Below are 23,949 nucleotides of genomic sequence, written 5' to 3' on the forward strand. Positions count from 1 at the left end.
CGTCCCGGTGTGAGGGAGCTCTCCCGCCACCGGCGGCCCGCCCCTAGACACCACCAGAGGCCTCACGGGAATTGTAGTTCCGGTCCCGGCGCAGCCCGGCCCCCGCCAGCCCACGCGGACTACCACTCCCGGCATGCCTCGCGGCCCGCCGGCCAATCGCGGCGCGCTTTGTTGCGGGGGCGCGGCACGCGCGGAGGCCCCGTTCAAGATGGCGGACGACAGTGAGACAGCAGTGAGGCGGCCACCGGCGAGGCCTTCGCGGCCGGCGGCAGAGGAGAACGACCACGAGCATTGCAGCGACTGCGAGAACGAGGCGGAGCATGGCTCCAACCGGGGGTGAGCGGCGGCCGGGACCGCGTGCCACGGCGGCGGCCGGGCCCATTGAGGCGAGGAACGGCCGGGAAGTGAGAGGCGCCCCGCCCCTTGCGTGCGCTGATTGGCCGCTTGGCAGCGTCCCGGGCAGCGATTGGTCGAGGCGCCTGTCAGTCTGGCGGGGGGGCGGTGCCGCTGGCACCCATTCACGCCCGCTGCGGGAGCGTGTCCGAAGCTCAGCAGGGTCGGGCGCGGCCGCGGCGTGGATGGGTGACGGCCGCGGTGCTGCAGGGCGGCCGGGATGGGTCCGGAGCGCCTTTTTGGGGCAGAAATGAGCGCATTTAGCAGCTCTTCCTGGCTGTGCATTAGGGTGTGTCTCCCCGCATTCCCTCTGCCCTCCCGCGGGAGCCTCAGCCCACTCGTGGCATCTCCATCCCCGCGGTGCCACCCAGGGTGGTGGCGCGGTGACACGCTGCTGTGCGGACCGTGTGGCATCCCCGGAATAATCGCGGCTTTCCACACACTCACGCCGTCGTTATCCTAAACACAGCGCAGGGTTTTGCAAAGCTCTGCCTACATTGTCTCGTGGTCGGAGCCTGCAGGAGAATGGAATGGTGGAATAACAACAACACAGGCGGCCAGGCAGGTCCTTATCTCAGCAGGAATGCTTAAAGTAGCACCCTCATTACTCAGTGCCTTAATTAATACAGTGCAGAGCTGCCTCACCATGCCTGGGATTTCAGGGAGAGGCTCTGTCCCCGTTCCTGCTGGGAATCCAACACCAACGTGTGGCTTTCCAGAGGTTCCCAACAATTTTCACTTTGTTTTTCCTGCACCTCCCTGGGCTCCTCCTTCTCTCCTGGTGCTGTTTCCCCACCATTCTCCCTCCAATCCTGCCTGCCCAGGACCCAAAAGTGAATAAAAGGTCACCCAAGAAATATCACAGAGGCTTTTTTTCCTGACAGCACAGCTGCCCATTTATATTTCATTTGCCTCCCGGGTGTGGCACCGTGTCTCACTTTAATCTCTTTAGCCGTGCTTGGGGGAGATTTTTATTTTCTTTGCCTTTGACATGATTAGGTTTGTGCAAGCCAGAGCTGAGCACAGGAGACAGGGTGCTCAATCACTGCTGCAGCAGTTCCTCATGCCCTTTGCCAGGAAAAGGGGTTTTCTGGAGCCCTCCTTGGCATCCTGGGCACCTCGAGGAGCTGGGAGTATCCACTAGGAAATAATTTGGATAATAACACCAAAATTGTGGCTGGTGGGCACATAAGGAGCATGAAACAGGGAGGTTTTTCTCTGGAAAACCCCCAAAAACCACCAGGGAGAGACCAAGTGCTGGGAAGGAGGATGGATTTCTTACAGGCATTAATTCCATTGATTCCATCCCATCCATCCCATTGCAGCAGGGTGTGGGAGTGTTTCCTGTCACCCCAGTGCCACTGTCCCCAAAACTAGGGCAAGGGAAGGGCTTTGAGCTGCTGAGCCACACTCAGAGCCCTTCCTATGCCTGGGACTCACTGGATTTTGGCCCTGAGATTTAAAACATAAAAGTATTCCTGAGTGAAAGCAACACTTCCTTTCCTTTTAAGGACAGGAAAGAGGAATTGAGTTTCAGACAGGGCAGTGGCTGCTCTGCTCTCTGCTGTGCCTATCCAAGCTGATTTTCCAAAAAAAATAATCCCACTTGGTTGTTTTTCACATTTCCTTTTGTGTGGAGGGAGCTTCTGCTGTGGAGGATTTATTCCCTGGTTTTGGAAAGGCATGGGGTCAGGCACTGGTGACAGCAAAATTAGGAGTGTCCCAATCCCCTGAAACAGCTCAGAGCCACCTGGGGAAGCTGCTCCAGGCTGGGAGAGTTTGGGAGTGCCCCTGTGTGAGGGGACAGAGGGGTTTTAGCCGCAAGAAAAGGTTCCTGGGACAGGCACTGGTGGCAATCTGAGCTCTGCCATCTGCAGATCCTCCCTAACGAGATTGCAGAGATTACACCCTAAGCACCCTGCCTGATTAGCCCCTGGCATGGCTGAAGGATTTTCCATCCCCTAAATACAGAGCAGGGATCTCCTCTGACACTTGCAGCCTCCCACCAGGATTTGTTCCCCTTGTGCTCCCTCCCTGAGCTTTGGGAGCAGCCAGGGATGGATGAGTGGGTACTGAGCACCAGTTTGGTATTACTGGGTGAGCCTGGTGTTTCCCAGTTTGGTATTACTGGGTGAGCCTGGTGTTTCCCAGTTTGGTATTACTGGGTGAGCCTGGTGTTTCCCAGTTTGGTACTGGGTGAGCCTGGTGTTTCCCAGTTTGGTATTACTGGGTGAGCCTGGTGTTTCCCTGTTTGGTACTGGGTGAGCCTGGTATTTTGCAGCCTCTAGAGGGGCTGAGCAGTCTCACCCTGACCAAGCCTGGTTGCTATCTTTAAATGCTTCCCAAAATCAATTTTCAAGATCACTCAGGTCACAGGAGTTGAGTTCTGGGCAGTGTTTGGGGCTGGAACCTTTGCAGACACCTGGAAACAGGAAAGGAGGGATTGGAGCAATGGCCATGGTGGTGGGGATGCCTTTCCCAGGATGGAGGATTTTCCATCCCCTAAATACAGAGCAAGGATCTTCTCCTTCTCATCTGAATTTCCAGCCTCCCAGCAGGCTCAGGGAGCTGCCCACAGCTGGATTTGCTCCCCTTGTGCTCCCTCCCTGAGCTTTGGGAGCAGCCAGGGGTGGATGAGTGGGTGCTGAGCACCAGTTTGGTATTACTGGGTGAGCCTGGTGTTTCCCAGTTTGGTATTACTGGGTGAGCCTGGTGTTTTCCAGCCTCTAGAAAGGCTGAGCCAGTCTGAGCATGTCTCACCCTGAACAAGCCTGGTTGCTGTCTTTAAAAGCTCCCAAAAAATCAATTTTCAAGATCACTCAGGTCACAGGAGTTGTTTCTGGGCAGTGTTTGGAGCCTTTGCAGACGCCTGGAAACAGAAAAGGAGGGATTGGAGTAGTGACAGTGGTGGTGGGGATGCCCTTCCCAAGAGAAGGGAAAAGTTCTCCTTAACCAGAAAAAGAGCTCATGGTGATCCCACAGGGAGCTGGGAGATGTTTGCAGCTTTGCCTTTGTCCTGCTGCAAGGGGATTTGGAAGGGAAAAAGGCCTTAAATGCAGCTGGGAAGGCTGGGGGATGTGGGATTTGGGATGTGGGATTTGGGATGTGGGATTTGGGACGTGGGATTTGGGATTTGGGATGTGGGATTTAGGATGTGAGATGCAGCTCACCCCTCCTGGGGATGAAACTCCTCCTGCCCTCTCAGCTTTGTCAGGCCAGCTGCAGATTTGGGTGGTGGTGGTTTGTCCCACACATTGTCATTAATTTGGGGAGTATCTGGGTGGTGTAGCTACCTTGGGGAAAGAAAATATTTGCTTTCCTAAATAGTTTTAAAATAAAAAATACCTGTAATTGTTGCTTCTCTGGGTGTAGTGAGTGGGACCTTTGGGTTTTCCAGCATTTTCCAGCTGGTGCCTCCTCTACCAGGTTGGTTTTCTTGGGGAAAGAATATATTTGCTTTCCTAAATAGATTTAAAATAAAAAATACCTGTAATTGTTGCTTTTCTGGGGGTAGTGAGTGGGACCTTTGGGTTTTCCAGTATTTTCCAGCTGGTGCCTCCTCTGCCAGGTTGGTTTTCATCTCCGGGCCATGCCACCTGCAATGCCAAACCTCATGGCACCTTCTGGCACCCAGATTTCTTCCAGCTCATAAATCAGGGAGGAATTTTCTCTGAGCTTTCACCTGCCTGCTTGGGCTGAGCTCATTAGCACCAAGCTGGGAGTTGGCAGCTCTGATTTCTGAAGCAAAGCAATGCTGACAGAGGATGAGGAGAGCATTTTGTCTGTCCCAGCATCCCAAGGTGGAGGTGAGCTGGGAATTTGTGTCCTTCCCCTTTGGAAGGGACAACTTCAGTGTCAGCCCTTGGGGTGTGCTCAGGAATTCTCCTGGTGCTGTCAGAATTGCTAGGAAACGGTTTGGGGGATGTGTTTGTGGCAGCTCCAAGGTGGCTTTGCTCATGCCAGCACTTCAGAGTGGCCAGGATTTGCCTGTGCCCCTCCCCAGAGAGCTAAAAAAGCCATCAGATATTTGTCACTGAAATCAATCGTGGTGGCATTGCTGCTCTGTCGTGTCCAGATGGAGGCAAAGCCCTTTCCTGGCAGTGGAGGGAAGGTGAGATTGCCCCCAGGGATGCTGGACCCTGGAGCTTTGCTCCTGCTCCTCTCCCTCATGTTCTTCTGGAGAAGAAGGGAGGTTTATCTTCACCCTCTTCTGTGGAGCAGCTTGCCCTGAACCTCTGCTTGTTCCACACCAGGAATGCTCCATCCCTTCCCTCTCCAGGTGTCCCTTTTGTCTCCAGGTGTCCCCTCAATCTGCTGGTGTCCAATCTGCAGGTGTCCCTTCCACCTCCTGGTGTCCCTTCCACCTCCTGATATCCCTTCCATGTCCTGGTGTCCCTTTCATCTCCTGGTGTCCCTTTTGTTTCCAGATGTCCCTTCCATCTCCAGGTGCCCCTTTGTCCCTTCCATCTCCAGTTGTCCCTTCCATCCATCTCTTGGTGTCCCTTCCATCTCCTGATATCCCTTCCACCTCCTCATGTCCCTTCCGTCTCCAGGTGTCCCTTCCATCTCCAGGTGTCCCTTCCGTCTCCTGGTGTCCCTTCCATCTCCTGGTGTCCCTTCCGTCTCCAGGTGTCCCTTCCGTCTCCAGGTGTCCCTTCCGTCTCCTGGTGTCCCTTCCGTCTCCAGGTGTCCCTTCCGTCTCCAGGTGTCCCTTCCATCTCCTGGTGTCCCTTCCATGTCCAGGTGTCCCTTCCATGTCCAGGTGTCCCCTCAATCTGCTGGTGTCCAATCTCCAGGTGTCCCATCCATCTCTTGGTGTCCCTTCCATCCATCTGCAGGTGTCCCTTCCACCTCCAGGTGTCCCTTCCATTTCTGATGTCCCTTCCATCTCCAGCTGTCCCACACAGGCTCTGCTGATGGATGAGGATCCTTTTCCCCAGCCCAGCAGCTCTGTGTCCTGCAAACCCTTCTCTGCTCCCCATCATGTTGGATTTCCATTCCACATCCCATTTCATCCCTCCAAAACCATTTCTCCATCCCCTTTTTCCCAGTTTCATAACCTGGCTGCTCAGCCCAGGGATTGCACAGAGTGCCTGGCTTGGAAGGGACCTTGAAGATCATCCAGGCAGGGACACCTTCCACCTTCCAAGCTCTGTATTACTCCCTGGTCTTGCTGAAATAAATAATTGGATGCTTCTTCTGGAGAAGAAGGGGGGCTTCTCTGCACCCTCTTTTGTGGAGCAGCTTGCCCTGAACCCCACTGCTTGTTCCACACCAGGAATGCTCCATCTGCAGGTGTCCCTTCCACCTCCTGGTGTCCCTTCCACCTCCTGGTGTCCCTTCCATTTCCTAATGTCCTTTCCACCTCCTGGTGTCCTTTACGTCTCCTGGTGTCCAATCTGCAGGTGTCCCTTCCCTCTCCAGGTGTCCCTTCCACCTCCAGGTGTCCCTTCCATTTCTGATGTCCCTTCCATCTCCTGGTGTCCCTTCCACCTCCTGGTGTCCCACACAGGCTCTGCTGATGGATGAGGATCCTTTTCCCCAGCCCAGCAGCTCCATGTCCTGCAAACCCTTCTCTGCTCCCCATCATGTTGGCTTTCCATTCCACATCCCATTTCATCCCTCCAAAACCATTTCTCCATCCACTTTTCCCCAGTTTCATAACCTTGCACAGAGTGCCTGGCTTGGAAGGGACCTTGAAGATCATCCAGGCAGGGACACCTTCCACCTTCCAAGCTCTGTTTTCCTCCCTGAAATAAATAATTGGATGCTGCTCCAACATATTTTCCAACACATTTCTTTTTTTTTTTTTTTTCTTTTCCTTCTCCACCATTTTCACCACTATTTTGTATTTGTAAAGACATTAAATTGTGGTTTTTTTGGGGGATTCCAGGTTGGTACCTCTGGGCAGGTCAGATCTGTGGGGTTTCTCTGTTTTGGGGTGCAAGGAGAGGAACACCTGTGTTGTGTCTCAGAGGCTCCCAGCTCCCCCATAATGTTGAATATCCTGTGTCAGGTCATTCCATGCAGGATCACAAGATCATCATCATCGTCATCATCATGAGTTGCCCTCTGCCATGCTGGGAGCAGGAACCTCTCCCGGGTTTTGGCACCAGGATGGCAAACAAAGCCAGGCTTAGTGAGGGGAAAAACTGGAACAAAATCCAGGCTCAGTGAGGGGAAAAACTGGAACAAAATCCAGAATCAGTGAGGGGACAAAACTGGAACAAAATCCAGGCTCAGTGAGGGGAAAAACTGGAACAAAATCCAGAATCATTGAGGGGGTTTCACACCAGCAGCTGTTTGGAGATGATGATGATGATGATGATCTGGATGGCCAGGGCTGCCCTGCAGCTCTGGAAGGAGCAGCTGTGCCCTGCTGTGGGCATTTCCCACCTTTTCTCCCAGAAATTTGCTACTCACTCTCAATTTTCCAGCTCCAGCATGACAATATGGTGATTTCCCAATAAACAGCTTCACCTCTGCAGGTGAGGTGACATTGGCACAGTGTCACCACCTCTCTGTGGTGCCTGAATCTCCTCTGGGGCCTCATCCCTGTGGCTGGATCTGTGTTTTGTGCTTCCACATCCATCCTTGGGCTTGGAAAAGAGGAAAAAGCCAAAGCCAAAATCCATCTTTGGGCTTGGAAAAGAGGAAAAAGCCAAAGCTGAGCACCCCAGCACTCCCCAGGGTGGGTTTGGGCACAGGTGGCAGAGCAGGGATGGGGTCACCTGCAGCACAGGGCACAGTCCCCACTGTCCCCATTGCCCAGCACACCTGTGTTGGTGCTGTCCCTTTTTGGGGGCTCCCAGGGATTTCTGTGCACAGAATATTCCCCTTCCTGGATACTTGGACTCAGCAGGAGCCTGCATTTTCTTTAGAGTGCCTCAGAAACCAAAAAATGTTGTCCCAAAAGAAAAACCCCAAAGCTCCAATGATGTTTGTTTTATTCCTCAGGGGCCTGAGTCCAGCAAATGACAGTGGAGCCAAAAAGAAGAAAAAGAAACCCAAAAGGAAGAAAGAGAAGGGAGGAGGTGACCAGGCTGACCAGGCTCAGGACCAGCCAGTGAAGGTGAGCACCCCTTCCCACAATCCCAGCCCCATCCCAAACCCCTCCTGTGTTACTCACCCCAAGGAAAGAATTCCCAGCTCTGGTTTTTGGCACTTGTTTGCTCAAAAAACTTCAGATTAAAGTGATTTCTCCACGTGTGGGAATTCCTGTTGGTGCAGAAGGTGTTTGCAGGGCCCTCCAGGGATAATCTCAGCCAGTTCCAGGGTCAGACTTGCACCTCCAAGTTACCCTTCCCATTCAGCAGCTGCTGTCACAGGCAGGAGCTGCCACTGCCAGGTGAGTCCTGTCCTCAGCAGCACAGAACTGACACCTGGTGGTGTTGATTTTTTGCTTGATGATCCCAAGAACAGGAGCAGCCAGTGAAGGTGAGCACCCCTTCCCACAATCCCAGCCCATCCCAAACCCCTCCTGTGTTACTCACCCCAAGGAAAGAATTCCCAGCCCTGGTTTTTGGCACTTGGTTGCTCAAAAAACTTCAGATTTTGAATGGTTTTTCCATGTGTGGGAATTCCTGTTGTGCAGAAGGTGTTTGCAGGGTTATCCAGGGGTAGTGCAGTCCTTGGCTGGATATCTCAGCCAGTTCCAGGCTCAGATTAGCACTTCCAAGTTATTCTTCCCAGACTCACCCTGCCAGGTGAGTCCTGCCCTCAGCAGCACAGAGGGGACACCTGGTGGTGTTGATTTTTTGTTTGATGATCCCAAAAACAGGCTCAGGAGCAGCCAGTGACGGTGAGCACCCCCTTCCCAGAATTCTGGCCCCCTCACAATCCCAGCCCCATCCCAAACCTCCCTACTGTTACTTAGGCCAAGGAAAGAATTCCCAGCTCTGGTTTTAGGCACTTGGTTGCTCAAAAAACTTCAGATTAAAGTGATTTCTCCACATGTGGGAATTCCTGTTGGTGCAGAAAGTGTTTGCAGGGTTATCCAGGGGTAGTGCAGTCCTTGGCTGGATATCTCAGCCAGTTCCAGGGTCAGACTGGCACCTCCAAGTTATTCTTCCCAGACTCACCCTGCCAGGTGAGTCCTGCCCTCAGCAGCACAGAGGTGACATCTGCTGGTGTTGATTTTTTCCTTGATGATCCCAAGAACAGCAGCTGGGGAGAGCAGGGTCTGTTTTATCCCTCTGGGCTTTGCCTGATCCTGTCCAGCAGTCAGGGATTCAGGAATGGGACACACAGGGTTTGTCCCTCTGCTCCTGTGGCAGAGGGGACACATCAGCAGAAGCTGTTTTCTGTCCAAATATTTTGAATATTTTGTCCATCTGACACTGCAGAGCTTTAAATTGGGGCTTTGTGTTTTTCTAATTAAATCCCTCAGGGATCAGAGAGGAGCTGGGCTGGGAATTCAGAGCAGAGCTATCCACCCTGAGGAAGAGGAGGATGAAAGTGTGTTTCATTTTGACTCAACCTCTCTGCCTTGTCCCAGTCCCTGGTGTCCAGGCTGCAGTTTGTGGGTACAGATCCAGCTTAGAGGGAGGAGGCTGAACAGTGAGAGAAAAGCCACTGAAAGCATCTCAAGTGCTGGGTGTGGGCTGATCCATCTGTCTGTGCAGGATGGCAGGTGGGGAGGTTTGCTCCTGGGGCTCACAGCACCCACTTCAAGCATTTTTCAGAAATTTTTTCCATCCCCTTTGTCCTGGGAGTGCCTGGAACCAGATCTAGGTGAGGGGCAGGTGACTGGTGAAAGGATTCATGCATCCTGTCAAGGACTGAGGATGGGAAAGGAGGTTCCTGCCTGCTCTCCATGACAGAATCAGCTCCAAATTCCCCTGATGAGGAGCCCTGCTGGCTCACCTTACTCATTTTGTCCTTCTGTGCCCTCAGGTGAACTCTTTACCTGCTGAGAGGATCCAGGAGATTCAAAAAGCCATCGAGCTCTTCTCTGTAGGTCAGGGACCTGCCAAAACCATGGAGGAAGCCAGCAAGAGGAGCTACCAGTTCTGGGACACACAGCCAGTGCCCAAGTTAGGTATGTGCAGCCCCTCAGCGTCCTGTGGGCCCTGGGGGAGGCCCTGTGGTCTCCAGGAAGCCCTCAGAGAAGGCTGGAGATGCTGAGCTGTGGCCAGCAGGTGAGTCCCTGCCTGGCCTGGGCTTCAAAGGCACCAAAATCACTTCCCCACCATTCATCAAGGTGGGTGGGGAGGGTCTGAAGAGCTGTGCAAGCATTTCAGGGGGTACAGAGGGACAAGGAACCCCTTCAGACACCTCACCTGATGCTTCCTGCATTTGTGCATCCCTTAATCCCAGTCCTGGTCTGGGTCTCAAATCACCCAGAGGAATGTCCTGGGTCCCAACAGGTCTCCTCCAGCCAGGTCTCAGAAACTCTTAGAGATCTATTTCACACAAGTTTCTTTTTCCCAGCCCTGTGACCAAAAAAGAAGTCAAGATTCATCAGTTCTGCTTTTCAAGGTTGTTTATTTTCTCTTATCTGTTCCATTCTTTCTCTGAGCTGCTGAGAGTGGTCTGGCAGGTTGGGTTGTGGCTCAGCCACTGCCCTTGGGGTGGTGTTAACTTTTTATACTAAAAACTACATGTACTTTATTTACAATCATTTTCCAATATCTTTTACCTATGTCAGACAGTCTGTCTCTATCCTAAACCAATCCAAAAGTACCACCAGCACAGCAGAAGATGGAGGACAAGAAGGAGAAGGACAGGACATGCCCAGATTCTTCCATTTTGCTTCTTGAATCCCTGTTCTAAATCCCCAAAATTCTACTTTTTCACCCTGTGATAAATTCACTATCATTCTACTCAAACTCTTGTGGTTTGTAAATACACAAAGTTGGTAATTGTTTCATGGGCTAAAATCAAAGGCACAGGTGTCTGTGACTCCATGCCAAGGTCTCTGAGCCCCCTGCCAGGGTCTTGAATCACCCAGGGCAGTCAGATCAATGTCCTGGGTCCCAACAGGTCTCCTCCAGCCAGGTCTCAGAAGCTCCAGGAGATTTATTTCACACCCAAGATAGCTCAGCTACCTCAGAAAGCATAAAATCAGCAGCATGGCTTCTGTGGCAGTGTTGGAAACAAAAAGGTTTTAATAAAAGGCAAAATAACAAAACTCTTTACAGAGAAAAACCCAGCCAGGTGCAAGAGGTTCTTGCTGCTGGTAAAACACCTCACAAAAGCAATTTAGTTCCTTTGTTCTCTTCTTTTTCTACTAAATTCTTCAGGCAGGACTTTTTGGCTCCTTCCAATTAGTTATCCTTAAGTTTGAAGTCCCCAGGCTCCTATGAGGTGTCTTTTTTGCTAATTGAGGAAAGAAACTTCTGAGCTTTTTCCTTTCTAAGGAGACAAAAGACACTTTTGTCACTCTGTCAACAAGGGCCACACTCCTACAGAACTTCTCTGCTGTGTGAGGCCTCCACAACACCTCAATCTCACATCTCCCACCCTGCAGTGGCACACAGGGATTGTCACCTCACCCACCCAGCCTGGGATGTGACAATGGGCAGGGAATCAAAACTTCCAGGGCAAGGCTGGAGCCCCCTGGGTGACCAAACACAGCCACAGCTGCATCCTCCAGCTCCAGCTTTCCCTTCATGGGTTTGTGTCCCTTTTACTGCAGTGTTTGATTCCCATTCCATGCTGTCCACACCAATTTTTTGAGGCTTTTTTGGGTCTCAAAAACTTTCCTGGGAGCACCAATCTCAGAGTTTCAGACTTGCTGCTCTTCAGGATTTCCCTTCAGGATTTTCCTTCCCTCTCCTCATCTGCAAACCCCCAGACCTCAGGGGAATTAGAGACTGAGTCCAAGCCCACAATTTTCTAGATTTATCCAAAATTTGGCATGGTTTCAGATTTGCTGCTCTTCAGGACTTCCCTTCATGAGTTGTGACCGTGTTCACAGGGGTCTGAGGGTGAGGGAAGAGATGAGGATCTGGCTCCATGTTTCAGAAGGCTGATTTATTATTTTATGATATATATTACATTAAAACTATACTAAAAGAATAGAAGAAAAGGTTTCATCAGAAGGCTGGCTAAGAATAGAAAAAGAAAGAATGATAACAAAGGCTTGTGGCTCAGATTCTGTCTGAGCCAGCTGACTGTGATTGGCCATTAATTAGAAACAACCACATGAGACCAATCACAGATGCACCTGTTGCATTCCACAGCAGCAGATAACCATTGTTTACATTTTGTTCCTGGGGCCTCTGAGCTTCTCAGGAGGAAAAATCCCAAGGAAAGGATTTTTCACAAAAGATGTCTGTGAAAATGAGTTTGTATCCCTTTTGCTGCAGGTGCAGTGTTTGATTCCCATTCCATGTTGTCCACACCACTTTTTTGAGGCCTTTTTGGGTCTCAAAAACTTTCCTGGGAGCACCAATCTTGGCAACATCACACACAAAACTTGGGTACAGAGGGCTGGGGAGATCCCTGTCCCCTGAAGGGGCTCCCAGTGAAATGCTGGGATTGTGGGGATGGGGAAGGATCAGGCACCACGTGAGGAGCTGGAGGATGCAGCTGTGGCTGTGTTTGGTCACCCAGGGGGCTCCAGCCTTGCCCTGGAAGTTTTGATTCCCTGCCCATTGTCACATCCCAGGCTGGGTGGGTGAGGTGACAATCCCTGTGTGCCACTGCAGGGTGGGAGATGTGAGATTGAGGTGTTGTGGAGGCCTCACACAGCAGAGAAGTTCTGTAGGAGTGTGGCCCTTGTTGACAGACTGACAAAACTGTCTTTTGTCTCCTTAGAAAGGAAAAAAGCTCAGAAGTTTCTTTCCTCAATTAGCGAAAAAGACACCTCATAGGAGCTTGGGGACTTCACCTCAAATTTCAGGATAACTAATTGGACAGGAGCCAAAAAGCCCTGCCTGACGAATTTAGTAGAAAAAGAAGAGAACAAAGGAACTAAATTGCTTTTGTGAGGTGTTTTACCAGCAGCAAGAACCTCTTGCACCTGGCTGGGTTTTTCTCTGTAAAGAGTTTTGTTATTTTGCCTTTTATTAAAACCCTTTTGTTTCCAACACTGCCACAGAAGCCATGCTGCTGATTTTATGCTTTCTGAGGTAGCTGAGCTATCTTTGGTGTGAAATAAATCTCCTGGAGCTTCTGAGACCTGGTTGGAGGAGACCTGTTGGGACCCAGGACATTGATCTGACTGCCCTGGGTGATTCAAGACCCTGGCAGGGGGCTCAGAGACCTTGGCATGGAGTCACAGACACCTGTGCCTTTGATTTTAGCCCATGAAACAATTACCAACTTTGTGTGAGGAGTTACAAGCCACAAGAGTTTGAGTACAATGGTAGTGAATTTATCACAGGGTGAAAAAGTAGAATTTTGGGGTTTTAGAAGCAAAATGGAGGAATCTGGGCATGTCCTGTCCTTCTCCTTCTTGACCTCCATCTTCTGCTGTGCTGGTGGCACTTTTGGATTGGTTTAGGATAGAGACAGACTGTCTGACATAGGTGATAGATATTGGAAAATTATTGTAAATTAAGTACATGTAGTTTTCAGTATAAAAAGTTAACACCACCCCAAGGGCAGTCACTGTGTCACAACCTGACCTCAGCAGGTCAGAGAAAAAGTGAAATAGATAAAATAAACCTTGAAAAGCAGAACTGATGAATCTCAACTTCTTCTTTGGTCACAGGGCTGGGAAAAAGAGACTTTAACACCTCAGGGGTCATCTCAACCACAGAAACTCGAGAGAGACCCCTGTTTTAAACTTCTTCATGTCTCCCTGCTGTGTGTTACAGGTGAAGTGGTGAACACCCACGGCCCAGTGGAGCCAGACAAGGACAACATCCGCCAGGAGCCCTACACCCTGCCCCAGGGCTTCACCTGGGACGCCCTGGACCTGGGGGATAGAGGTGTGGTGAGTACAGGCAGCTCAGCGCATTCATTCTGGAGTGGTTTTGGTGGCAGCTCAATGCTTGTGCTGTTGGAGATGGTTTTGGGGATGGAAACGTGTCCTTCAGCACAGCAGGTGACTCTGGCTCTGTCACACCTTGGGCTTGCATGGGTCAGGCAGCTCAGCACAGCTCCACACATGGATCATTCCCCACAATGCCACAGTCCCAGGCAGCTCAGCACATTCATTTTGGAGTGTTTTGGGTGGCAGTTCAATCCCTTGGCTGTTGGAGGTGGTTTTGGGGATGGAAACGTGTCCTTCAGCACAGCAGGTGTGGCTCTGTCACACCTTGGGTTTGGATGGGTCTGACTCTCCCCACTGCAGTTCCATCCCACACTGGGCAGCTTGGCCTGGTTTTTCCAAGGGGATGTAAGGATGCCTGAAGCCTGGAGTTTTGTGAGAACCCCCTTTAGAGCATGTCCCACCTCCCTGGGAGGTGACACAGGGTTTATTTACCTCACCACCAGCCTCCTCCTATCCGCTGTCACAAAACTCCCTTCAATCACACTACTCTCATTAAACCCTGCACTCCTAACTATCCTGGCTGTCCTCTCAGCAGTCCTGGGAGGGTGGATAGGACTCAACCAAACACAAATCAGAAAAATCCTAGCCTTTCGTTCCATCTCTCACCTAGGCTGAATAGCAATCACTATCATCTACAACCCTGAACTCACCCTCCTCAACTTCTGCCTATAACTATAATAACTGCAACTGTTTTCCTCACCCTAAACACAACCAAAGCCCTAAAGCTGTCTACCCTAATAACTGCATGGACCAAAATTCTGTGTCCTGCTGCTGCCCTGCTCTGTGTGACACTGCTCCACTGCAGCAGGGGCATGGCTGCACATGGTGCCCCGGTGCTGTGGGCACACATTCAGTGCTCAGGGTCCTGTCTGGGGGTGAATAACTCCTGGATGTAAGGATGCCTGAAGCCTGGAGTTCTGTGAGAACCCCTTTAGAGCATGTCCCACCTCCCTGAGAGGTGACACAGGGTTTATTTACCTCACCAGCTTCCTCATATCTACTGTCACAAAACTCCCTCCAGTCGCACTACTCTACATAACCTCACCCTCATTAAACCCTACTAGACTCCTAACTATCCTGGCTATCCTCTCAGCAGCCCTGGGAGGATGAATGGGACTCAACCAAACACAAATCAGAAAAATCCTGGCCTTTCGTTCCATCTCCTACCTAGGCTGAATAGCAATCACTATCATCTACAGCCCTGAACTCACCCTCCTCAACTTCTGCCTATAACTATAATAACTGCAACTGTTTTCCTCACCGTAAACACAACCAAAGCCCTAAAGCTATCTACCCTAATAACTGCATGGACCAAAATTCTGTGTCCTGCTGCTGCCCTGCTCTGTGTGACACTGCTCCACTGCAGCAGGGGCATGGCTGCACATGGTGCCCCGGTGCTGTGGCCACACATTAAATGTTCAGAATCCTGTCTGGGGGTGAATAAACTCCTTAACCTGAGTGTTCTGTGCTGCAGCTGAAGGAGCTGTACACTCTGCTCAACGAGAACTACGTGGAGGATGATGACAACATGTTCCGCTTCGATTACTCGCCCGAGTTCCTGCTGTGGTGAGTGGCAGCAGCACTGCAGAGCAGGGGTGTGGGGTGCTGACAGGCCTGATCCCCCTGACAGAGCTGCAGCTGCCTTTGCTTCTGCCATCTCCCTTCTTGCTGAAATGTCCCTTCCCCATCTGTCACTGTGGACGGTGTCCCAGGGACACGGTGAGAGGGGCTGTCACCCAGCCCTGCCTGCCTCTGGCTCCTTGGAGATGTGGGAGCTTAAAAGTGGATTTTTCTCCTCTTTGGTTTGATCCTTCAAGGGTTTGTGAAAATCCCAGCAGCTCCTCAGTGCCCTGGAGCTGTGGGATGAAGGCAGCAGCCAGCAGTTACCCTTGGAGTCCTGCTGCAGCAGAGCTGCTGTTTCCTCGGGGTGTTCCTAAATCCAGGAACAGATTTCCTCCTGTGTCCCTAGTGAGGACTGGCTGTGGGGTGCAGGAATTGTCCTGGATGATCCCTACAGTCCTTGTCACATCCCTGTCACTCCGTCATCCTCTTGCTGGCCAGCAGGACTCAGGGTGTCCCAGGGCAGGGTGGGAGGCAGGAGCAGGTACACCAGGGACCATGGATGTGTCCTGAGGTGTGTCCCCTCCCCAGGGCACTGCGTCCTCCAGGCTGGCTGCCCCAGTGGCACTGTGGGGTCCGAGTGGTGTCCAGCAAGAAGCTGGTGGGATTTATCAGCGCCATTCCAGCCACCATCCACATCTATGACACGTGAGTGCTGCTGCATTGCTCATCCTGCCCCTTGCTGGGGCTCCAGGAGTGCTCAGGGGCTCTGGCTCCATTGTCTTCCCCAGCAAACACCTGCACCCTTCAGCTTTGGAGGTGTTTTGCTGCTTGGAGGGGAGGGTGGGGGATATTTAAGGGTTATAAGGGATATTTAAGGGTTGGCAGGGAGGTTCTGGGCAGGGACATTGGTAGTTAACCATTCCTCAAGGAGATGGGTTAACTTAGGGCTTACAGAAATCAGCCAGGGTTAGATGGAGATGTAAAATCATAGAATATCCTGAGCTGGAAGGGATCTCTAAGGATCATCCAGGTCCTAGCCCTGCACAGGGCAGCCCAACAATCCACGCTGTCCCTGAGAGCATTGTCCAAACTCTCCTGCAGTTCTGGCAGCCTTGGGGCTGTGACCATTCCCTGAGCAGTGCCCAGCCACCCTCTGGGGCAAGAACCTTTCCCTAATATTCAACCTGACCCTCCCCTAACACAAATTCAGACAATTTTCCCTGAGAATCCCTGGGTGACAGCTTAAGGGTTTCTCCAAAACCCCTGCCCGTTCCTTGAGGTGTTGATTCCTCATTCCCTTGAAGGGCTTTGGAGGTTGCCCAGGGCGTTGGTCTGACCCTCCCAGGTCAGGACAACCAAGCCTCATGCTCTGCATTGTTTCTTCCCCAAGAGAGAAGAAGATGGTGGAGATAAACTTCCTGTGTGTGCACAAAAAGCTGCGCTCCAAGCGGGTGGCTCCGGTTCTGATCCGTGAGATCACCAGGAGGGTGCATCTAGAGGGAATCTTCCAGGCTGTTTACACTGCAGGAGTGGTGCTGCCAAAGCCTGTGGGGACTTGCAGGTGAGTGTCTGTGGCTCTCCCAAGATTTCTGTCTGCAGATCTTCCCTCTGTGGCCAGTGTGGGATTGCCCAGGACAGGGGAGTGTGATCCCAGGCCAGGTTTCTCCTCCCAGGATTAAGTGCAGTGGCTTTGCTAAAGCTGCTCATGTAACACAGGAGAGGAGGCTTTGGCAGCAGAGTCACTTCAGAACTGTTGGGGAAGATGAAACAGGAAAGCCTTATAAATATGATTGTCTGGCAGAAGATTTTGAGAATGCAGAAACTATAAGGGAGATTGAAATGAAAGCAAGGTCTGAGATACCTGAGTTACTGAACAACTGGAAAACAATCGTGTGGCCAGCTGAAGGTGATGAAACACCCTCTGCTTGCAGACAGGCCCAAGGGTCAGAGCAGACCCTACAGCTTGGCAGAAGGGGCCCAAAGAGGAGTTTTTAGGGTTTAAAATACAACACAGTGTGGTAATGTAATGATTCTTATAGGCTGTATGGAAATGCTGTAGGATTTGTATCTTGTACTAGATTGGTGAGTGAGAATCAGAATATTCAACACAGAAGAAGATTTATGGTATTGGAACGGGAACCTCACTCTCTTGCCCTTTTACTCTCTCACCCTCTCATCCTCTCTCCCCCTCTCTTCTCTCAGCCTGCTCTGAGCTGTGTTTGGAGCTCCCAGCAGGGCCCTGCACCCAGGCCCTTTGCAATAAACCCCAAATTCCAAACCTGGCTGCAGAGATCTCTCATCTCCATCCATCCCCACCATCCTACCCCCATCATTCCTACAAGAACCATGTTGCTGTCAGTGAGGAGCTGCTGCCCTCATTTTCTCCCTTGCCCCTGCAGCCACCCCACTGCCCCAGCACGAGTTTCCCACTGCCAGTTTGTTTCTGCAGGTACTGGCACCGCTCCCTGAACCCTCGGAAACTCATCGAGGTCAAGTTCTCCCACCTGAGCAGGAACATGACTATGCAAAGAACCACGAAGCTGTACCGCCTGCCCGAGGTGGGTGACAGCCAGACAGAGCTCAGGGCTTGCTCCTCCCTGGGCAAAACACACAAAGGAGGTCGAGGTCAGGTCCTCTGGCTGGAGACCCAGGGTTTGCTCCCTGTAGTAAATGGCTCTGTCAAGCTGTTGTGCTTTATTTAATCTTGATGTATTTTTGCCTGGGTACCTGCATTTTAAGGGCAAGTTCTTGCAGTTAGAGGAGCCTGGGAGGTTTTATTTGCTGGTGAGTCACAGCCTGTCGTTCTGGTAAAACAAGCAGGCAGATGTGACAGCCTTCATCTGTCCAAACACAACCTCAGTGTGACCTTGGATCGAGTTAGTCCCTCATTCCTCAGTCACACTCATCAGTTCTGGCACTGCAGTTGTCCTGCTGGGGAAGTTCCCCAGCTGGAGATGGAAGAGAAAGAAGCAAACTACATTAAAATTGCCACCACCTTCCCTGACCTTGTTGGCTCCTTTCTGTCCCCCCTTTGGGGTGGAAAGTGCTGCTTTCATGCTGGGCAGCTCCCAGCTCCTGCCTCCCACAGCCCACAGACAGCAGTTGCTGGGCTGGAGCTACTGGTTTTTGCACAGAAACCCAACCCCAGAGCAGATCTGGGCTTGCTGAGCCATGCCAACCCTAAATTAGTAATTGAGGCCAACTGGGAATAACATCTTGTGGAGCCTGTGCCTGCTGTGAGTGGGAACAGGACCCTGAGGGAAGCACAGTTTGTGGTGGTAGTGAGTAGGAGCACTTCCAGTGGGACCTGACCTGGCACCTGGGGGTTTGGGGCGTGCTGTGCTCTCTGTGATCTTTGCCATCAGTGTCACAGCAGATCACATCCATCCTTTGCTGGGCACACAGGGCTGGGGGGCTGGAAATGGGCTGGTCTCAGCACAGAGTGTCTCTGTGCTGCTCGTTGGAGAGCCCTTGGGTGATGAAAACTGCTGTGCAAGCAACAAAACAACTTGTCCCACTTGCTGCAGACTCCCAAGACTCCTGGCCTGCGGCCCATGGAGCACAAGGACATCCCTGCTGTGCACAAGCTCTTGACTGAGTACCTGAAGCAGTTCCACCTGACCCCTGTGATGAGCAGAGAGGAGGTGGAGCACTGGTTTGTACCTCAGGAGAACATCATCGACACCTTCGTGGTGGAGGTGAGGGCAGCAGCACCATGGGAGGGATGTTCTCCTGGGATTTGGCCTCTGGTGGAGCTGTGGGAGCCATCAGGGAGCAGCTCCTTGCCCCTCCAGGATGGGAATTTGGTGGAGATGGTGCCTCCATGCTGGGCCTGGGTGTCCTTGCAGCCACCACTCCAACTGGGAGAGCTGCTAAGGCTCTGGCCAGGCTTTGTCCCAGCCTGACATGTCATGGGTGGTGTTTTCAGGGTCCTCTGTGGCAAGGAGGAAATGATGAATGTGACTCCATGTTCTTAGAAGGCTAATTTATTATTATATTATATTATATTATATTATACATTACATCACATTACATTACATCGTATCTTAGCATATCATCTCATACTATATAATCTCATACTATATAATCTCATACTATAATATATATCACATATAAATTATATCATATATCATATCACATCATATCATATCATATATCATATTATGTTATCTTACATTACATTGCATTTCATTATATTGCAGTACATTATATTACATTATATTGTATCTTATATAATCTCATACTATATAATCTCATACTGTACTATATCATACTGTACTATATAATATATATAATATATAAATCATATTATATAATTATATTATTTTATATAATATTATATCATATATAATATTATGTGACATATTATATTATATTATATTATATTATATTATATTATATTATGCTATATTATGCTATACTAAAACTTTACTAAAGAATAGACTAATGGATACTTACCAAAGGTTTAACTGGATAATAATGAAAAACCTGTGACTCTCGCCAGAGTCCCAACACAGCTGGGCTGTGATTGGTCATTAAGTCAAAACAATTCACATGAAACCAATCAAACATCCACCTGGGTGATAAAAAAATCTCCAAACCACATTCCAAGGCAGCAAAACATAAGAGAAGCAATCAGATAATTATTGTTTTCCTTTTTCTCTGAGGCTTCTCAGCTTCCCAGGAGAAGACTCCTGGGCAAAGAGGATTTTTCAGAAAATGTCCCAGTGACAGTCATGATGTCACTTCTGCCTTCCAGAGTGCCCCAGGAGAGGTGACAGACTTCCTGAGCTTTTACACCCTGCCCTCCACCATCATGAACCACCCGACTCACAAGAGCCTGAAAGCTGCTTACTCCTTCTACAACGTCCACACCAAGACGCCTCTCATCGACCTCATGAGCGACGCGCTCATCCTCGCCAAGTCGGTGAGTGCTGCCCTGAGCCCTTCCCCGAGCCACACCTGGGGCAGCTGAGGGGTGTTTTAAAAAGCTTTCACTCCATTTTCAGCCTCATATGAAGGGTGAGACAATACAGATGTTAGAATTCACGCCATCACAACCAGAAGGCAACTATTTCCTAATTATGTTATAAGTGTATTTTGGCCTAGCAGCTTTTGTCACACCGTGCTGTAAATGCCTTAAAGCCAATTACCTCAGATTGTCCTCAAAGCCTTCTGTCAGGCTTTGAAAATTCTTACAAATCCATTTTTCCCACAGGTGAGGGATGCAGGGCTGGGCTGGCACTGTGGGACACTGGGCAGCTCACAGGAACTCACTGCAGGCTGGCCACCCTGGGTTTGTGAGAAGGGCTTGATCCCAGCTCTATAAAAATCCAAATCCAAAAGGATCTGCCCCCCAGGAGAGGGATGGTGGGATACCTTAAACCTTGTGGTGTTACTCATGTCCTACAGCAAACAGTCTGTAGTAGTTGGATTGAGGGTGAGAACACCAAGGCATTATAATTCACACCATCACAATCAGAAGCCAACTATTTCCTAATTACAATAAACTATAAGTGTTTCTTGGTCTATCAGCTTTTTACCATGCTGTAAATGCCTTAAAGCCAATCATCTCAAGTTACCCTCAAAGCCTTCTGTCAGGCTTTGAGAATTCTCTACAAATCCATTTTTCCCTCAGGTGAGGGATGCAGGGATGTGCTGGGACACTGGGCAGCTCACAGGAACTCACTGCAGGCTGGCCACCCTTGGGTTTGTGGGAAGGGCTTGATTCCAGCTCTATAAAAATCCAAATCCAAAAGGATCTGCCCCCCAGGAGAGGGATGCTGGGGTACCTTGAACCTTCCAGCTTGTGGTGGTTACTCATGTTCTACAGCAAAGAGTTGGATTGAGGGTGAGAACACCAAGAGCTCTTCCCTTTTTCTGGGATTCAAAGCCAGGCAGGAAAAGGAGCCAGGCTGCTCACACAGGTGGGAGGAACTGCCCAGCACTAAAGCAGGAGCTGATGGCTTCATGTCTCCCTGTGCAGAAAGGATTTGACGTCTTCAATGCACTGGATCTCATGGAAAACAAAACCTTCCTGGAGAAGCTGAAGTTTGGGATCGGGGATGGGAACCTGCAGTATTACCTGTACAATTGGAAATGTCCCAGCATGGCACCAGAGAAGGTCAGTGCTGTGAGGAGGGGGCTTGTCCCCTCAGCCCTGGGGACAGGGGTTGGCTGTCACCTCAGCATTCCAGCCCAGCTGGTGTCCCTGCAATGTCACACACAGGGAGGCTCTGTCATCTCTGCCTGCAGAGTGTGTCCCTGGGGAAAAGCCCCTCCACACTCATCTTCCAAAGCCAATTTTATTCCTGGACTAGTGCAGGTTCAGTCTTTCACACCAACTCCTTCCCTCTAAGGAAGGAGGCCAAGCACAGAGGGCTGCAGGGTGACAGATGTGACACCGGGGGTTGTGCCAGCCACCTGTGATCCCTCATGGGTGTCACTGTGTCCTGGTGGACTGGGAGGAGCAGCCACCTGTGACTGTTCACAGGGGTTCTTGGATGAGGGAAGAGACAAAGATCTGACTCCATGTTTCAGAAGGTTTGATTTATTATTTTATGATATATATTCTATTAAAACTATACTAAAAGAATAGAAGAAAGGATTTCATCAGAAGGCTGGCTAAGAATAGAAAAGGAAAGAATGATAACAAAGGCTTGGATCTCGGACAGAGAGTCTGAGCCAGCTGAGTGTGATTGGCCATTAATTAGAAACAACCACCTGAGACCAATCCCAGATGCACCTGTTGCATTCCACAGCAGCAGATAACCATTGTTCACATTTTGTTCCTGAGGCTTTTCAGCTTCTCAGGAGGAAAAATCCCAAGGAAAGGATTTTTCATAAAAGATGTCTGTGACAGCCACCCCTCTGGAGAGAGCAGGCAGGCTGGAGCAGCACCTGTGACAAAGGAGCTGAGCCACAGGATCCCAGGATGTCATTTGTCCCCAGGGCCAGCAGCCTGTTCCCCCAGAGCTGTGCTGGGTCCCCACCTGCCTGTCCTGGGCCATTCTGAGGCAGCCCCTGCTTGCTGCTGTTCCTCCACACCAGGGTTGTGATTCAGCACCTTGCAGACCAGAATCTGCCCAGCTACATCACAGCTAATTAATGCCTTACCAGCTAATTAATGCCTTGATGGCAGTCACAGGGCTTTGGTTCCCTGGTGTGAAGCCAGGTCTGTCCCTGGGCACAAGCCCTGTGCCCTAAACCAGCCTCACCTGCCTGCTCCTAGGAAGTCCCAGGAGGTTCCCTGGAGGTGTCCAACCTGGCCTTGGGCACTGCCAGGGATCCAGGGGCAGCCACAGCTGCTCTGGGCACCCTGTGCCAGGACCCCACCTCACAGGGAGGAATTCATCCCAATATCCCATCCATCCCTGCCCTCTGGCAGTGGGAAGCCATTCCCCTTGTCCTGTCACTCCAGGCCCTTGTCCAAAGTCCCTCTTTGGCAGTAAAAGGGGCTCTGAGGCCTCCCTGCAGCCTTCTCCAGGCTGAACAGCCCCACCTCCCAGCAGAGCTGTTCCATCCCTCTCCTCACCATGAGCTGAGAAACACCCCTGGCTCATGAATCAAGGCTGTCTCATACCTGATGGGGCTTGTCACACCCCAAACATTGGTCACCTCCCCAGATCAGAGCTGGGCAGGGCCTGTGTGCCCACTCAGCCACAAACCCAGGGCTCTGCTGCTCTCAAACACCCCAAAACCAGTGGGGAAACCTGTGACGGTGTTCACAGGGGTCTGAGGATGAGGGAGAGATGAGGATCTGACTCCATGTTTCAGAAGGCTGATTTATTATTTTATGATATATATTCTATTAAAACTATACTAAAAGAATAGAAGAAAGGATTTCATCAGAAGGCTGGCTAAGAATAGAAAAGGAAAGAATGATAACAAAGGTTTGTGGCTTGGACAGAGAGTCTGAGCCAGCTGGGCTGTGATTGGCCATTAATTAGAAACAACCACATGAGACCAATCCCAGATGCACCTGTTGCATTTCACAGCAGCAGAAAACCATTGTTTACATTTTGTTCCTGAGGCTTTTCAGCTTCTCAGGAGGAAAAATCCTAAGGAAAGGATTTTTCATAAAAGATGTGTGTGACAGTGCTGTAGATGGGGCTGTGGTTTGATGATTTGAGATGCTAAAGGGGAAGGAATTGCTGGAGCTGCAGATAAACCAGCTGGAGGAATTTAGGGCTGGCTCAAGTGCCACATCCAGAGCAGCATTTTTTAATCCAGCACTGTGGAATTTCTATATGGATTTTCCATAAAAGATGTGTGTGACAGAAACCAACACAGGCAGCACCGAGCTGGGTACGGAGCAGAGGGCACCTCCTGAGCCCAATTTCTGTCCTGATGAGCCCAATTTCTGTCCTGATCCCCATTTCCAGGTTGGATTGGTGCTGCAGTAAGGGAGCCCTTGCCAGGAGAGCGTGGAGGAGCCGGGCCTGAGGAGGTGCTGCCCTCATCCTTTCTGCCAAAGCCGGAGCCACGCCAGGAGAGAGGGGCACCAGAGCCCCCCTGCTGCTGCCAGCCACCTCCTTGTTTGATTTAACTGCATCCTCCTAAAGACATGATCAAGGGAATGTAACTGCTGAAACTAGATCATGATTGGCATATAATGGATTTAACGGGTGAATAATAAAAGTATATATTATATATATTTTAAAATCTTTCCTGTTCCCAGCTGCCATGAGTTACATTCGGCTGCTGGAGGTCACCACTGGGCTGCTGGACTGGGACTTTTTTTCTCCTTTGGGACAGCTGAGGTTGATGCTGATGGTGGCTGCTGGTCAAAACCCTCCTGCCTGCCCCGAGGGTGCTTCAGGCTCTTTGCCCCAGGTTTGCTCCTGACTCTGTTTAACAGGGGGAGATTCCTTTCCAAGGGCTATTTGTGCAAGAGATGCCTTGTCCCACCTCCTGCCCAGCCACAGAGACTCCAACCCTTCCTGCTGGATGGATCCAGGGGGGTTCAGCTCCAGGCACACCCTGCTCTGCTCCTGGGGCTGCTTCCCCTCAGCCTCCCCATAGGGATGCTCCACTGCCACTGCCAC

At 50.8% G+C, this 23,949-nt stretch overlaps 1 protein-coding gene across 1 annotated transcript; it reads left to right on the forward strand.

Moving 5' to 3' along the window:
- The first annotated feature begins 31 nt into the window (after positions 1-31).
- NMT1 (N-myristoyltransferase 1) lies at positions 32-23,888 on the forward strand. Its single transcript, XM_054281614.1, has 12 exons — positions 32-336; positions 7,351-7,465; positions 9,289-9,433; positions 13,161-13,279; positions 14,814-14,905; positions 15,491-15,607; positions 16,293-16,463; positions 17,352-17,460; positions 18,430-18,600; positions 19,662-19,829; positions 20,889-21,026; positions 23,287-23,888. Exons 1-12 carry the CDS (start codon positions 134-136, stop codon positions 23,305-23,307), a joined length of 1,569 nt encoding a protein of 522 aa, XP_054137589.1. The 5' UTR covers positions 32-133; the 3' UTR covers positions 23,308-23,888.
- Positions 23,889-23,949: the final 61 nt, after the last annotated feature.

Source organism: Melozone crissalis, unplaced genomic scaffold (genome assembly GCF_028551555.1).
Source record: "Melozone crissalis strain CALT ecotype California unplaced genomic scaffold, PUWL_Pcris_2 ptg000032l_1, whole genome shotgun sequence".
In the NCBI taxonomy this organism is placed as follows: Eukaryota; Metazoa; Chordata; class Aves; order Passeriformes; family Passerellidae; genus Melozone; species Melozone crissalis.